A 14,313-nucleotide genomic window follows, 5' to 3' on the forward strand; every position below is an offset into this window, starting at 1 on the left:
TGGCAGGAGTCACGAAAGCAAGCTAAGACTAAAATATTACATTGTTTTCATGTTTAAGAAAAACATGTAACTGTATTCTAATTTTCAGAGCAGTGGAAAGAGTTCTGTGTTGGAAAGTCTTGTGGGGAGGGATCTGCTCCCACGAGGTACTGGAGTTGTCACCCGGAGACCCCTTATTCTGCAGCTGGTGCATGTTTCCCCAGAGGATGGTCGGAAAACAGCTGGAGATGAAAATGGTAAGTGTGATCCAAGCGTGTGTTTTGCCTTGTAGGAAAGATATTTTCAATATTTCTTCTTCATTTGACTGAAAAACCTGTTGCTGTAATCTTAAAACTTGAGTGTACTTTTAAAAATTTACTTGGAAGAAAACACAACTGTTGTATCTGTTCTGTCCATTTAGCAAATGTCATGGGGTTAACATCTTTTGGATATTCAAAATATCTTTAACGTTTTAAGCTTTCCTGTTTGCTCTTAGGAAACGCTTTTGAGAAAAGCAAGCCAAAGAGAGCATTGCAGTTACAATGGTGATTGTCCAGAGTGTAGAGAACATGATTTTCTTGTATGTGTTTTCCTCTCCCCTTTCCCTTACCCTTTTGCCATATATATAAAGTTTTTCCTTGAGAGGATGAGTATTTGACTCTTTAGAATGTAGATAAGTTCTGAATAGAGCAGGAGAAGGAGAAATAAAACCAAACTTCCAGTAGATGCAAACAGACTTTAACGAGCCTGTTCTGTAGCTTGCAGATGCAGCCTTACAGGGCTGGACTGAGAGATTCCAGGCGCATCAAAAACAACACTTTAAATTTTCTCAGGTGGTCTAGTTTGACGCTTGTGTCTCCTTTAGTGTTTCTGTATTATCCTTCAGCAGATCAAGGAAGTAATAATCTCAGTTGTCCATTGGAGATTTCAGCACTCTATACAAAGTTATGCTCTTGATCTTATGAAAGAGCAGCAGGGGCATATCCACCTTCTGATTGTAAGACACATACAAGATTTTTTCTATGTACATGGTAAAAAGTACACAGGCTTTTGATGGTGTGATAAACTTGGGGTTACAATTACTCCTTCTTACTGTACGCAAGTTCTTTGTTTTTTCTAGCAATAGTAAATCAGGTTATGAGAAGTTCTTTACAATATTTATTTTCATGTAATATTTAGAGCCTTTGATTTCTCTCCAGTTTTGTTGCTGCAAGCAGGGAATACAATTCGAGTTCATAACAATTAAGAACTTTTGTGCAATCCAGGGTGTGTTGGATTGTGAGAAAATGTAGGATGACTGAGGCTGGAAATGACCTCAGAAGTCTCTAGCCCAACCACTTCTTCAAAAAGGGCTAAGTCTGAACTCAAGTCAAGGCTGCTCAGGGCTTTATCTGATTGGGTGTCGAAAACCTCCAAGGGTGGAAATCAGAGTATCTCTGGGTCACCGTTTAGAAAGGGCATATTTAATCTCTTCAAAAGTGGCTCTATGTTACTTTCAGTGTAGAGGTTCTGGTAGTTTTCAAGTATTTCCTCAGTTGTAGGATAAATGAAGATTTTTATACTCTACAGCTTTACAGATCGAAATAATTTTGTAATTAATTAGACTATTCTGAGTCAAGGTAGAGCTTTCTATTGTAGATTGCATTTGATCTAGGAATTGAGATTTTAAATTTAAAATGGGATAATGATATTATTGCATAAGGATATTTGGCTAAATTAATATTTATAAGTCCCATTTAGATCTTTGAGGGGAAAAAATGATACGAAGTATGTTCATGTTATAATCCTTTCTTGATGTTCCTTTGAGAGAGACATGGACTTGTTTGATAAGAACAGATTAAGCTTTATGACTTAGCAGCAGCATTTCAAATGCCTCTTCTTCCAAAATTTAGGAAATTATAGTCTAAATGATGTCACTGTTCTGGTTTAGCACATTGTGATGTTACATCTGAGAAGGTGGGCTCAAATAGGTTGGAAGGAAAAAAGATGGCTGCTACTTATCCTGGCTATGCTGACTGATGTTGTAATAAGTCACTATACTATTGAATGTTGAGATTTGACTTCAGTATATGTTAGGGATTTCCCAAAGGGAAATCCACCCCATAGTCTTGCAGAAAAGATTTTCTTTCCAGATGAATGGTTTCTTTACAAATTGAATACTGGACAAGAGAATATCAGTGTTGGCATGCTGCTTTCTGAATGTGCTGGTAATGAACTCTCTCTGTGTACAGATATTTTTCTGCAACTGCCTCTTCGCTTTGTGACACCTGTTTTGTGATTTGTCACCTGTATCCATACTAGTGCTTGCTCTAGATTTGTATTTATCATTAATACTAATACATTGATTTAAATGTAGTACTGGTCTGTGGTTCTTAGGAGCTCAGATTTTACCTCTGAGCATTTACATCCAGAGAAGTTCCCTGTTGTTAACACAAACCTTGGGTTGAGATGGACAATTGCCTTGTCTTTATGGCTATGAAGAGAAAAAATGGTATCTGTCCACTAACTTAATTTTCACATCTTCTGATGTATGTGGATTGTCACAGAATGAGTTCATATCAATTTAGTTTGGTTGGTTTTGGATGGGGTGGATTTTTCAGCTTTGTTTTAGGATTATTTTTTAAAAGAAAACCCAAACATTTTATTTGATTCTTGGGAGCACATTGGGAAAGAATTACAGCCAGACATTTGACCTTTTGTTCTTTTTCTAATGATTTCCTAACATGAAACATTAAAGATCATCTGTGCTGTTTCTCAAAGTTACTTGAGGAGCTATGTGGCACTATTGTTCTGGTCACTGCAATAAATGAAGATACAAAATAATGGAGAGATGTTTCATTAAATAAGAAGTGCTGTGCTTTTATAACATATTTCAAAGTGATACATATATTCTACACCAATGTATGTGGCTTGGTGTGAAGGTGTTCTCATTATGCTTTTGCTAGTTATAGGTAGCCTCTAGTGATTTGGTACCACACTGTGGTGTTCTCTTATCAAATTGCGAAGAGAAGCAGCATTTAGGAGAGAATTAGTACTGGTCTTCTAAATAATTAAATTGATCTTGTAGCTAAGACCTATTGTAGTAGCTTTTTCCTTTGTTGTGAAATGGAAAGGGGGAGGCAACATATGAATGGTAAATTAGTAAATGTTTACCAGTTCTCTTTGTGTCCAAGATAGGAAGCTGAGCATTGATCAGATTCTGAACACCTACAATTGATATGGAATACAGGAATAATTACTACAGTTGCCTGCTAAATCATCAATATTTTGTCAGCTTTTTGCTCTCTGCTTCAAATAGGAATCTCTTACCCTTAGCTCCCAGTGTGGGCTCCTTCACTGTACTTAGCTTTGTAGGAGCACAAGAGGAGTTTTCACTCAAAAGAGCTTGCCATCTAGGTAGCGTCAAGGATAGAAAGAATGGGACAACATACAGAAGGGACTGGAAAATGTGGACATGTGGGTTTTTTTGCAGAAGTTGGGTTCTTTTTTGTGGGTTTTTTTTAATTATTTAGAGAGAGCTAGGAAACAATGAGGCAATGGGGTGGGCAGATGGACAGTTCAAATATTAGTCTACTCAGTCTGAGTAGACTAACTCTGGAGATTATGGGAATTAGAAAGCTAGGAAAACAGGTAAAATTCTATTCTTGGCTGTTTTTTGTCCTTTTGAGTATTTGGGAAATTCTCATTGCTATGTTGCAAGAAATGCTCTATGTGGCCTTTTATGACTCTGAACATCTGAGGTTAGGACTAAGCCATTTGTCATGGCTTCAATTTTTCCTACCTTAAATATTTCAAGGAAAACTTGCATCTTTTTAGACCCTAAAAAATTTTCAATGTCCTTTTATCTGTAGATGCTACCGAGTTAAAATACAATGCCTATGACTAGGATGCTTTTTTTGATATATATTTTAAAAGTTAATACATTATACTAAACCAAGACATAGCTGCAAATTCGTATGCCATCACAAAACCAGTACACCAGTAAAACCAGGACTTAACCAGTGTGTCCTACTAGGGCATAATAAGAGAGTGCTTAGTCTGTATCTTTTAAAGATAATGGCAACTGTATCTTGCTGTTATCTTTTTCTTCCTGGCTTTATGCCTGTTTTTATTTTCTTAGATTCAGTTTTGAAGAGGAGATGAGCAATACAGTCTTGAAGATACTGTAATTTCTTCCTGTATGTTCATTTTGCTTTATTTCCTCTGAACTGTAGATAAACTAAACCTATTTGATAACCTGGAATTAATGACCCCTTTTATTTTGCACTTATTTTGGAGTCTGGTGCATGATTTTGCATATTTACCAATGAAGGCAAAAAAAAGCTGCCTCCTAACAATGATTTCTTCATAGTTCACATGCCTGCAGAACAGTAAGGATAAAAGTAGTTTGGTTTTTTTCCTTAATGTATCCAATCCATCTAAATCAGCATATTCTCACTGATGATAAACTTTGGACTTATCTACCTGAGCAAGACATTAACATAACTCCCCAGATGTTCTAGGCTATCCAGATTGTTAAATTGATTGTTGCTGTGCTATTTGCATTTAGTGCCAAGCAGACACATGAAAAAAAATCTCTTAGTTTGTTTTGATTCTTACATGGTGCTGTACTGATATGACATAAAACAGAGAGCTATGAACTCTTCAACCCTTCAATAAAAAGTATTCTTTTTGGTAATGAGTTTTCCATGAATGTTTTGAGAAAATTAGAAGTCAAGAAGGGTGATAGCTAATGTTGTCTCTTCTTAAATCTGTCTCAGAAATGCCATAATTGTTTATTTTTAATGGAGCATTAGAAAGATTGATGCAAAATCTCAGTTTTCTTTCCTGTACAGTAAAAGTCCTTCCAGTGGCATAAAAAGTGTTTCCTAACTCTTTCTCATTCTTGTCATGAGTAAATAATAAGAAACATATTTTGCTGAATGTAATGGTGCTGTTTTCTGTGCTCAGATAAAAATAATTGTGATTGTCAGCCACTGGAATTAGATGAACGGCAATAATAAAGTAATGAAGTAAACTTTGTCGCATAGAATATCTGATTAACATGCATCGTTTATCGGTGTTTAGGTGTTATTTCTGTGCATATTGTTAATGTTACACATTCTCATCAGTAGTATAGCATGTACATCTGTCTGCATGCATTTGTGATCTTTGTAATACAGTCTGGTACTGAAAGTTAGTAAAATGCTATATTAAATATGATTAAAAGTTTTAAACATCATTCAATGCTATTTCTCTTTAACTGCAGACCCTGCTACATGGAAAAATCCAAGACACCTTTCTAAAGGTTGCCTTTATCCACTTGCTTTTTCTCCCTATGCATAAAGTGCATGCTTATATACACTAAACCACGTACATTTTACGCCACTTTGTTGTTTTTTCCACTTTTAGTTTCACACCTTGGCTACAGTGTGATTATTTTGCAAAGTCTTGTGATTGAATTGCTTTTTTAAAAATTATTATTATTATTATTTTAATTTTTTTAGTTTCTGACCTTGTTGCATTAGAATGAGATGATATTTCTTTTTTTTCTGTGCCATTGCTGCTTCATAGAATTTCCTGCACTTTTAATTCCCAAATCCCTTTAAAAAAATCTCTGTTGATCGATGTCTTGAAATTGAATGGAAGAAATGTTTTGAAAGAGAATTGTGGGTAAGCAGCATGCTTGCAAATGGCCAGACTTCTTGTAGACTATTCTTCTAGAACAGATTGCTGTGTCAGGGAGCAGAGGGGAAATGACCACTAATGAAAAATTTGAAATGGAATTTATCACTGATACTTGGAGTCTGAGTTGTGGAAATGCGAATATCTTGCAGTGTGACTCAAATTGCTGCCTGCGCTATGAAACAGGAATTGACAAAACCTTCACTGTTTCTGGGAGTAGTCTTAAATAGCCCCCATATAATTCATGACATCAGTTGTTACTGACAAGGTGTTTGGTCCTTGACAGATTTGGGAAGAGACATGTTCTCCTAAGACTTCACTGTTATGCACAATTATTATGTGTTTTGTGTTTGCTTGCTTTTAGTTCTACAGGTTTTTCTAACTTTTTCTTTCAGCTGTAATTTGATCTCACTTGCATGGTAAAAAAAAAAAAAGATGCTAAAATTTAGCAATTTCTCTTCAGATTTTGTAAGCTATTGCTAATACTGATTTTTGTTTTCTGTTGCAAGTTGATATTTAATGGACTAGACCATTTCTGAAAAATGTTAGGATAGCTGGTTAGCTCAGTCACAGTTAGGAAGGTGGACATTGTATAAGAGAAATTAAAAAGAGTAAGGAGATGTAATGTTTAAATAAGCAGAATCATAAATGTATTTGTACGGAGCTATTTAACATTAACTGTAGAAAGCAAACTAATTTTTCTCTTGCTACTTGAAAAAACAATGAAATCACATTGTACAAACAGGCTCTCAGAAATGTATCTTTGAAATATCTACCCCTCTTCCTTATGTATTGATTTTTTTTGTTTTCAGAGATAGATGCTGAAGAGTGGGGTAAATTTCTACACACCAAAAATAAGGTATGTTTAATCTGATAGTGGAGTAGCAATGTCATAAATACGCTGTCATATATATATACTTAATTCTGTGTCTCTTCCCTAGACCTTGCCAAAAGGTGATTATTCTGCCTGCTATATTATATGCCAGAGTATTAAGGATTTCTGTTTTGCTTTTTAAGAGCAGAAGACTTCCGAAAACATTATATTAAATGCAAGACAGAAAGTTTATCAGTGATTGTCTGTTGTCTGGGTCACTGATTCTGCTCAATTATTTATCTTAATTAGTTTTGAATTGGTTTAATTTTTTTGTGCATGGCCTAAATTAGAATGGACATTGCAAAGACAAGGAAGTACGTAATCCCAAGACATTTCAATCCACTGAAAAATTGACTACTTCAGAGATGTATTAGAAAACAATGAAAAGGAAGGAAAAGCCTAATACACTTCAGGGAGGAGAAGCAGAAACTGAGGCGACCTAGGACATCAATAAGAGAGTAGAAGCTTAATTCTTTGCTCGAAGAAAGTAATATATTTTTTTTCTGGATTAGTTATTGAAGTGTTTATTGCTTTAAATTGTCTACTCATCTTCTAGGCAGTGCTAGAAATTGAAGGAAATCTAGAGAGGAATGTGGAGGGAACCTGTGTAAGCGTAACTATGCTAACTTGTTTTGCATTGATGCAGTGAGAATAGGTCTGGTAAGAGTGGAAAAAAATTGAAATGAAACTGTACTTGTTCTTGATCCCCTTTGAGATGAAAAGAGGTTCTGCACATTGTTTATTAACTTGAAAGGAGTGCAACTAGAATAGAAATGCAGTTGTTTGAAATTCTCTTTAGGTGACAATGGGATAAGAAGTGCAAAAAACTGCCATCTCACAGTTAAATACCAAGATTCCAATTTCTGTGATTTTTAGCATAGATGATTGCATTTAGTATTAGCTAATATTCCTTTTTTTTAACCTTCTGTACACTTAGTTACAGAGTTTTTCAGTGTCTCTTGGAGGAGGGTGCGTTATTTGCAGTTAAGTTGATGGCTGTCTTTGATTATTAAACCATCTTTTTCTTTCTTTCTTCAGATCTATACAGATTTTGATGAAATTCGTCAAGAAATAGAAAATGAAACGGAGAGGATTTCAGGAAATAATAAGGTAAATGTTGCCCTATCCATCTTTGTCTTTTTATAGATTCTGTTCCTGTTTAAACCTTTCTTAAACAGTTTTGGCAACTAGAAGTGAAAGGGATTGAACTATTCTAATAAACAGTACTAATTCTGCTTGCTATCTTAAGATTTTATCACTCTGTGAGAAAAGAACCTCAACTAAAAGAAAATACAGAGAATTGCTGTTGCTTTACTTCACAGCTTCTCTAATAATAGTGAAAAACATAGACTTGGTTCAGCTTTTTCACATTCATGGCTTTACATGTAATTATAAAACTAACTGGTCTATTTCTGCATATCTATATAATCATGGAAATAGAAAAGCTTTCGTGCAGTATATTGAGGGGGAAAACAGGGCTGCTTCCAAAGACAAAGTAAGTGTTTGACAGGTGGCTGGCTTTTTTTTCCCCTCACCACATAATTTTAAGGTGGATGATGCAAGGAAGTTTTACTAGTATGAAAGTACAACTTTTGGCTTTCTATTTAAATAATCTAGTACAATGATTCGTTTTTATTAATACATTTCTAGGGTATCAGTCCTGAACCTATTCATCTTAAGATTTTTTCATCTAATGTTGTAAATCTGACTCTTGTGGATTTACCTGGAATGACAAAGGTAAGAAGCAGAATACTGCTTTTCTGATTTACTGTGAACGGAGTGTTTAAAAGCAAGGAGTGCATGTTCACTCTTGGCATTGTTCTATGTTGTTAGATAAACAGCTTTCCTCAGGTTAAGTAGCTGGTTTCATAAATTTGCGATGTCACCATCTTCTAGTATAATATTGGAGTTTAAAGTGGTTTTCCCTGTTGTTGTAAGAGGTAAATCTTACTTAAGGTCTTTATATGTACAGTTCAGGAATTGGAAGCTTTGTATGGGCTGCATGTTCTTTTTAACAGAAGAGACAGTGCTTGGAGTTTCAAAGTTGGACTTGCAGATAGAACTAGTCAATACACGAGTTTTGAAAATGTTTTCCCTATTGCTTCTTTAGAAGTGAGGAAGCACTAGAAGAAACCCCATTTCTTCAGATTTTATATTGAAGGCATGAAGATGACAAGTTGAGTTCTTTCCTTGCCTATGCACACATACATACTCCACTCTGCCAGTTGTACAGATTTTTCTTGGATACCAAGTCTTCTTGACAACAATGTCGAATAGTTTGAATTGATTCTTATTTCTCTAAGAATGTTTTTGACCTCGATACCTTTCAAGATCTTCCTTTTCTTTCACATTTGTGTTTGAAGCGTGAAGGAAAGAGCAAGAAAACGCTGTGGTATAGGTTATTAACTTTAAATGAGTACTCCTGCAAGGGCATAAATGTACAATTTTGAACAGTATTATGTTGATTTTTTTTCTAGGTGCCTGTTGGTGATCAGCCTAAGGACATAGAACTTCAAATAAGAGAGCTAATCCTTCAATTCATCAGCAACCCAAATTCAATTATTCTGGCAGTCACAGCTGCTAACACAGACATGGCCACTTCAGAAGCGCTTAAAATTGCACGGGAGGTGGATCCAGATGGTAAGGAGTGAGAAGATATGGATCCTATAATTCAGCTTCTTTTTAAATTAAATCCTAAAATAAAACTGAAGTCATTTGGGCAAAAAGTAGTAAGACAGACAAATATCCCTTCATTTCCTAATACAGTTATTCTGTTTGCTTTAATACTTCCTGCTTCAGCCTCTGGAACTCTCGGAGAATGCTGTGATGAAAGTGTATAATAGATTTCCAACTTACGAGCAGGACAGATAACTATTGTAGTCATCACAGGAGCTACTTGTGTTTCTAGAATAGCAAGAGGGCATTACAGAATGTTGGAGATATTCAGATTTTTACTATTTTACAGTGGTCTATTGAGATGACTTCATGCTTTATTATCCAATGTTGTTTCTTTCTGTAGAGCAAATATGCCATCCTGCAGCTACTAATTGACTGTCTAACTGTTAGTGACCTTTAGTAAAAATAACATCCAGCCCTTCATTTACATGACATAACAGACTGTTTTGATTTAATCTAAAGTGAGAATTTTAATTTTGTATTTACCTAGTGACTTTGAAACAAATCTGAAGTTACTGGGTACTTGCTTCTTGTGTGTAGAATGTGTTCTCAGTACCATTGGCTAATAAATGGCACTGTGTCATTGAAAGAATATGGAAAAGAATACTTAAAACATAGATTTACTGACACTAGGCCTAGAGTTCTGTGTTGGTATGCTTTACCCTAAATTTTTTCTTCCATAGAGTGTAACATTTCTTGCTCATTTTAAAACTCCCAGTTCTGCTTTTGCCTGCCTGCCTAAGCCTTTATGGGTTCCACAGACACGTAACCTTGAGGGAGAACTGCTTCTCCTGGCAGTCTTCTCAGTCAGTGTGTCCTGGTTCAAGGCAGCAAGAGTCTTTCCTTTTAATGTAGCCCGTAAGAATGATCAGCTGTGATTTTTGGATCACTTCCCAAAATTCTAAATCATATTGCTGGAGTGGCAGCTCGTGTTGCAGGTTCTGTAGGAGTAATGGTATGTAATGAGAAAGTACTAAAGTCAGACTTGGATTCATCTGAAAATTTCAGGAGCCAAGAACCTACTGATTTTGCTCAACTACTGGTTTATTTTTAGACATAAAAGTGTGTTACATTTTAAAGAACCAGTTCTTGCCATACTTTTTTCAGACCCAGGAGCCCAGGAAATACTAAGGTCCCAGAAAGATCCTGGTCATGTTAGCCTACCTGTTTAGATGAGTGATATTTACCTGTTGAATGAGTTTAGGTTGCTTTTTCCTGCACCGTGTCCAAAGTGAAGTTTAGTTTTAGAAAAACATTCAGTCATGTATTCAATAAAAATCTGTTTGATTAGCAAAATTAAATCCCTAAATGCTTCTTCAGTGGGTGTATTTCAAGCTATTCAGTCTCTTGGGACTTTCAGCTATGTATTTGATATGCTATGGTGGAAGTGGGCCTGTTGCCTCCTTTAGCAGCTTCTCCATTGTGTAGTGGTATTTCAAGTATAGTTCCAAACAGACTGCCATTACGTCTGGTCCTACACATATGCTAGAAATATATTTTGTCCACTCACACTTGCAAGTCCCTAACCTGCCTTACTTAGTCTTCTCCACAAGTCTTCACTAATTCCTCTAACCTCATGTAGTATGCAAAAAGGTTTGTTGTAATCAGTAATGGCTATAACTTGAAACAGCATGGTGCCTCAGCCTTTTTCTTTAACCAGATCTGAGTGGAGACCAGTGCTTGCCAAATATGTTGTTATACTTAATAAGGGGCTCCAGACAGACTTAGACTTACACCACATGTTCTTATGTTAGTCTTTGATGGTTGGCAGTATTAAACTTCATGCAGTTGTCTGAAGAACTTTTTTGATTGAGTTGTAGCTACCCTTACCAATATAAAACATCACTGTGAGTCACTTTTCCTTTTGCTAGGTCGAAGGACCCTTGCTGTTATCACAAAGCTGGATCTCATGGATGCTGGCACTGATGCTATGGATGTGCTCATGGGAAGAGTGATTCCAGTCAAACTTGGTATCATTGGAGTAGTGAACAGGTCTGTCTGGGCACATTGATGCTTTTCTTAAAACTGTGTTAACATGAAGTAGTGTTACCAGCTTTTTAACTATGTGTAGATTTGAAGAATAAGGTGATTTGTAGTTGAAATAAACTTCTGAATAAGCAAGTGGGAAGCTCGTTGCTTGCTTTTCTAAAGCCTGTGTGTTGTTCATCCACTCAGCCAACTGGTAATTTAGAAAGGAATAAGGACATTTCATCTAAAGGAACTGTAGTGTCATTTTCCACTATTGTTTTTTAGCTTCAGGAGTGCTTCTGGTCAGCTGTTCACATTGTCACTGATCCAGTACAGATCTTGTATATATTGGTGCTAAGCTAGAGCTAACTACATATAGCTATAGTACTATTTATGTTTTTTTGCATTAGCTAGGTAAAATCTCATAAAGTTTTGATAAAAGTGTTGTTTAGCCTATATACAGCTTCAGTCCATACACAGCTGCTATCTGTACTGCTTTGTTGACTGTGCTGTATGGAACAACAAATAACACCTTTATTGTGTAGTGAAGGTGTCTTGTGTGTATAAAGCAAAAACCAGCTTGTCAGGTGTCCTGTCCAGAAAACCAGAAGTGCAAATTATTTTTACATTTTGTTGGTTAACTAGAGTGTGACTCTGCCTTTGAATTTCAGGAGTCAGTTGGATATTAACAATAAGAAGAGTGTAGCTGATTCCATTCGTGATGAGTATGGCTTTCTTCAAAAGAAGTATCCTTCCCTAGCCAATCGAAATGGAACCAAGTATCTTGCTAGAACACTGAACAGGTATTACATATTACATGTGCTTTTAAAGGTCATTTAAGGTGTAAGTCAGTATATTAGAAATATGAATAAATGATTCTATGGTTATGGGAAACTGGTTCAAAAGGCTGAATTTACAGTAGTTTTCCTGAGTATATGTTTTCCTTTGGTTATTATTTTCTGTCTCTTCTCTGTTTTGATAGACATGATAAAGCTTTCCTCTCTTCTAATGAGGGACATTTTTTTTTTTTTTAGACTCCTGATGCATCATATCAGGGATTGCTTGCCAGAACTAAAAACCAGGATCAATGTTTTAGCTGCTCAGTACCAGTCTCTACTAAACAGCTATGGGGAACCTGTTGAGGACAAAAGTGCCACTTTATTACAGCTCATTACCAAATTTGCCACAGAGTACTGTAACACTATTGAAGGAACGGCAAAATACATAGAGACTTCAGAGCTGTAAGTAACAAATAGTGTCCTAGAATATTGACTGAGCAGTTAGATTGACCCCATGGCTCTTGCTGGCTTTCATTGGCAATAGCACTACACTAGAGCATAACATAAAAAATGTTTGATTCCAAGTTACTGTAAAAAATGATCACTTTTTTCCTGTTTGCTACTTCAGTCGTTACTTTATTCTTTCAGGTGTGGTGGAGCCAGAATCTGTTACATTTTTCATGAGACCTTTGGAAGAACTTTAGAATCTGTTGACCCACTGGGTGGCCTTAACACAATTGATATTCTGACTGCCATTAGAAATGCTACTGTGAGTGTTCTGTATTTCTAAGCACTGTTACTGTAGGATTCAAATATAAGGTTTCAACTAACTTTTGCTCTTTCAGTTTGGTGAATTAATGATCTTGAGTGAGTTAATGTGAAGAAACTGAGCCCTGCTTTTGTTATGTGTAGTGAAAAAATAGAATATCAAAATTTGCAGCCATTATCTGATAAGGAATGAGTTTAAAGTGAATGCTTGCATTTAATTACTGCTGCTTACAGGCTGAAATAAAGCTCTGGCCCAGCTTTGGCAACTTTATGCTGAAGTTATGATATATTACAGAAATGGTAATGGAAGACTGCCTCTGCATTTATATTGCATTAAGCCCTTGTGTTAGTTACAAAGGCTCAGTCTGAGGTTTATGAGCTAGGACACATTCCAGTACCTGTATTCTCTCTAAAGTACAAAACTCTACAATAGTTAGTGTTTACATAACAGATTAAGTTTATTTGAATGTGGGAGTTGGTGTTGCTAAGAATTAACAGAGTAACTTCACTTTTATATTTTGCAGTATATAAAATATTAACTCCTTAGAGCTTGACTTTGAATGTCAGACATAGAAGTCTGCTTTTGTACTCCGTTCTTTTGGATGTGGAGAGATAGTCAGTTTCCTACATTGTCAATAATTACTCAAAGTCCAAGTACATTAGGTACTCTGCAGAAATGATGTCTGTGCATGCTTTTTACCCTTTTGTAATGTAAAATGTAAACCAATGTTTAGTAACAGAGGAGAGGTCTTGTTTTTATGTGACAAGTCGTGTCTTTGTGTTTCTAAAACTCATTTAATTTAAACAAAAAAAAAAAAAGAATTTCGGGTAAAAAATGTTTTATGTATAGCTAAACGTTTGTCTGGTCATAAATTAATTTATCCCAAACATTGTAAATCAATGACACTGTATTATGATTATACTTAACAGAAAACCCACCAACTTTGCATTAAGAATTTTGTGTCCAGGACTGCTAAATAATGGTAACTTTTCTCTCTGAAGTTAGGGGGAAGAACGTCTTTGCCTTTATAATAAATTTCACTTACACTTGGATCCACAAATATGAAAAGAATTGTCTTACAAAGCCTAGGGTGACATTAGTGGGCAGAATTCCTCAGGGTTCTATAAGGATGCTGGTTAGTCATCATTTAACACCGAGTGTGTCTTAAAGTTAGTAACTTTACATTTTGTAGCATTTATATCTTCTTGTAACACATGTTACTCTTATGACCGGTTCTGAGTGTTCTTTTGGGTGTGAGCACTGTGACCTGACTTACTGTGACCTTCATCACTATTACTACTTAGATATGCATATTGTTTTAATACACAATTTAGCAACTTTTTTCCCTCCTTTTGAACTAGGGTCCCCGTCCTGCCTTGTTTGTTCCTGAAGTTTCATTTGAATTGCTGGTAAAAAGGCAAATCAAACGTTTAGAAGAACCTAGCTTGCGCTGTGTGGAGCTGGTTCATGAAGAAATGCAGAGGATTATCCAGCATTGTAGTAATTACAGTACACAGGTACAAATCCATGGGGTTCCCCTCCCCTCCCTCCCCCCCCAAAAAAAAAAAAAGAAATTTTTTTTTTTCCCTCCCTTCCCTAAAAAA

General features: G+C 35.8%; 1 protein-coding gene across 2 annotated transcripts in view; it reads left to right on the top strand.

Annotated features, from left to right (window-relative positions):
• Positions 1-14,313, top strand: part of DNM1L (dynamin 1 like) — a 39,149-nt gene that overhangs the window by 10,540 nt on the left and 14,296 nt on the right. For both annotated transcript variants that reach the window (XM_062010695.1, XM_062010705.1), the window contains exons 2-11: positions 89-236; positions 6,456-6,502; positions 7,556-7,627; positions 8,168-8,254; positions 8,995-9,157; positions 11,065-11,185; positions 11,833-11,964; positions 12,196-12,402; positions 12,589-12,709; positions 14,071-14,226. In XM_062010695.1, coding sequence (XP_061866679.1) covers positions 89-236; positions 6,456-6,502; positions 7,556-7,627; positions 8,168-8,254; positions 8,995-9,157; positions 11,065-11,185; positions 11,833-11,964; positions 12,196-12,402; positions 12,589-12,709; positions 14,071-14,226 — 1,254 coding nt within the window. The remainder of the gene's footprint in view (positions 1-88; positions 237-6,455; positions 6,503-7,555; positions 7,628-8,167; positions 8,255-8,994; positions 9,158-11,064; positions 11,186-11,832; positions 11,965-12,195; positions 12,403-12,588; positions 12,710-14,070; positions 14,227-14,313) is intronic.

Source organism: Colius striatus, chromosome 1, assembly GCF_028858725.1.
Source record: "Colius striatus isolate bColStr4 chromosome 1, bColStr4.1.hap1, whole genome shotgun sequence".
Taxonomy (NCBI): Eukaryota; Metazoa; Chordata; class Aves; order Coliiformes; family Coliidae; genus Colius; species Colius striatus.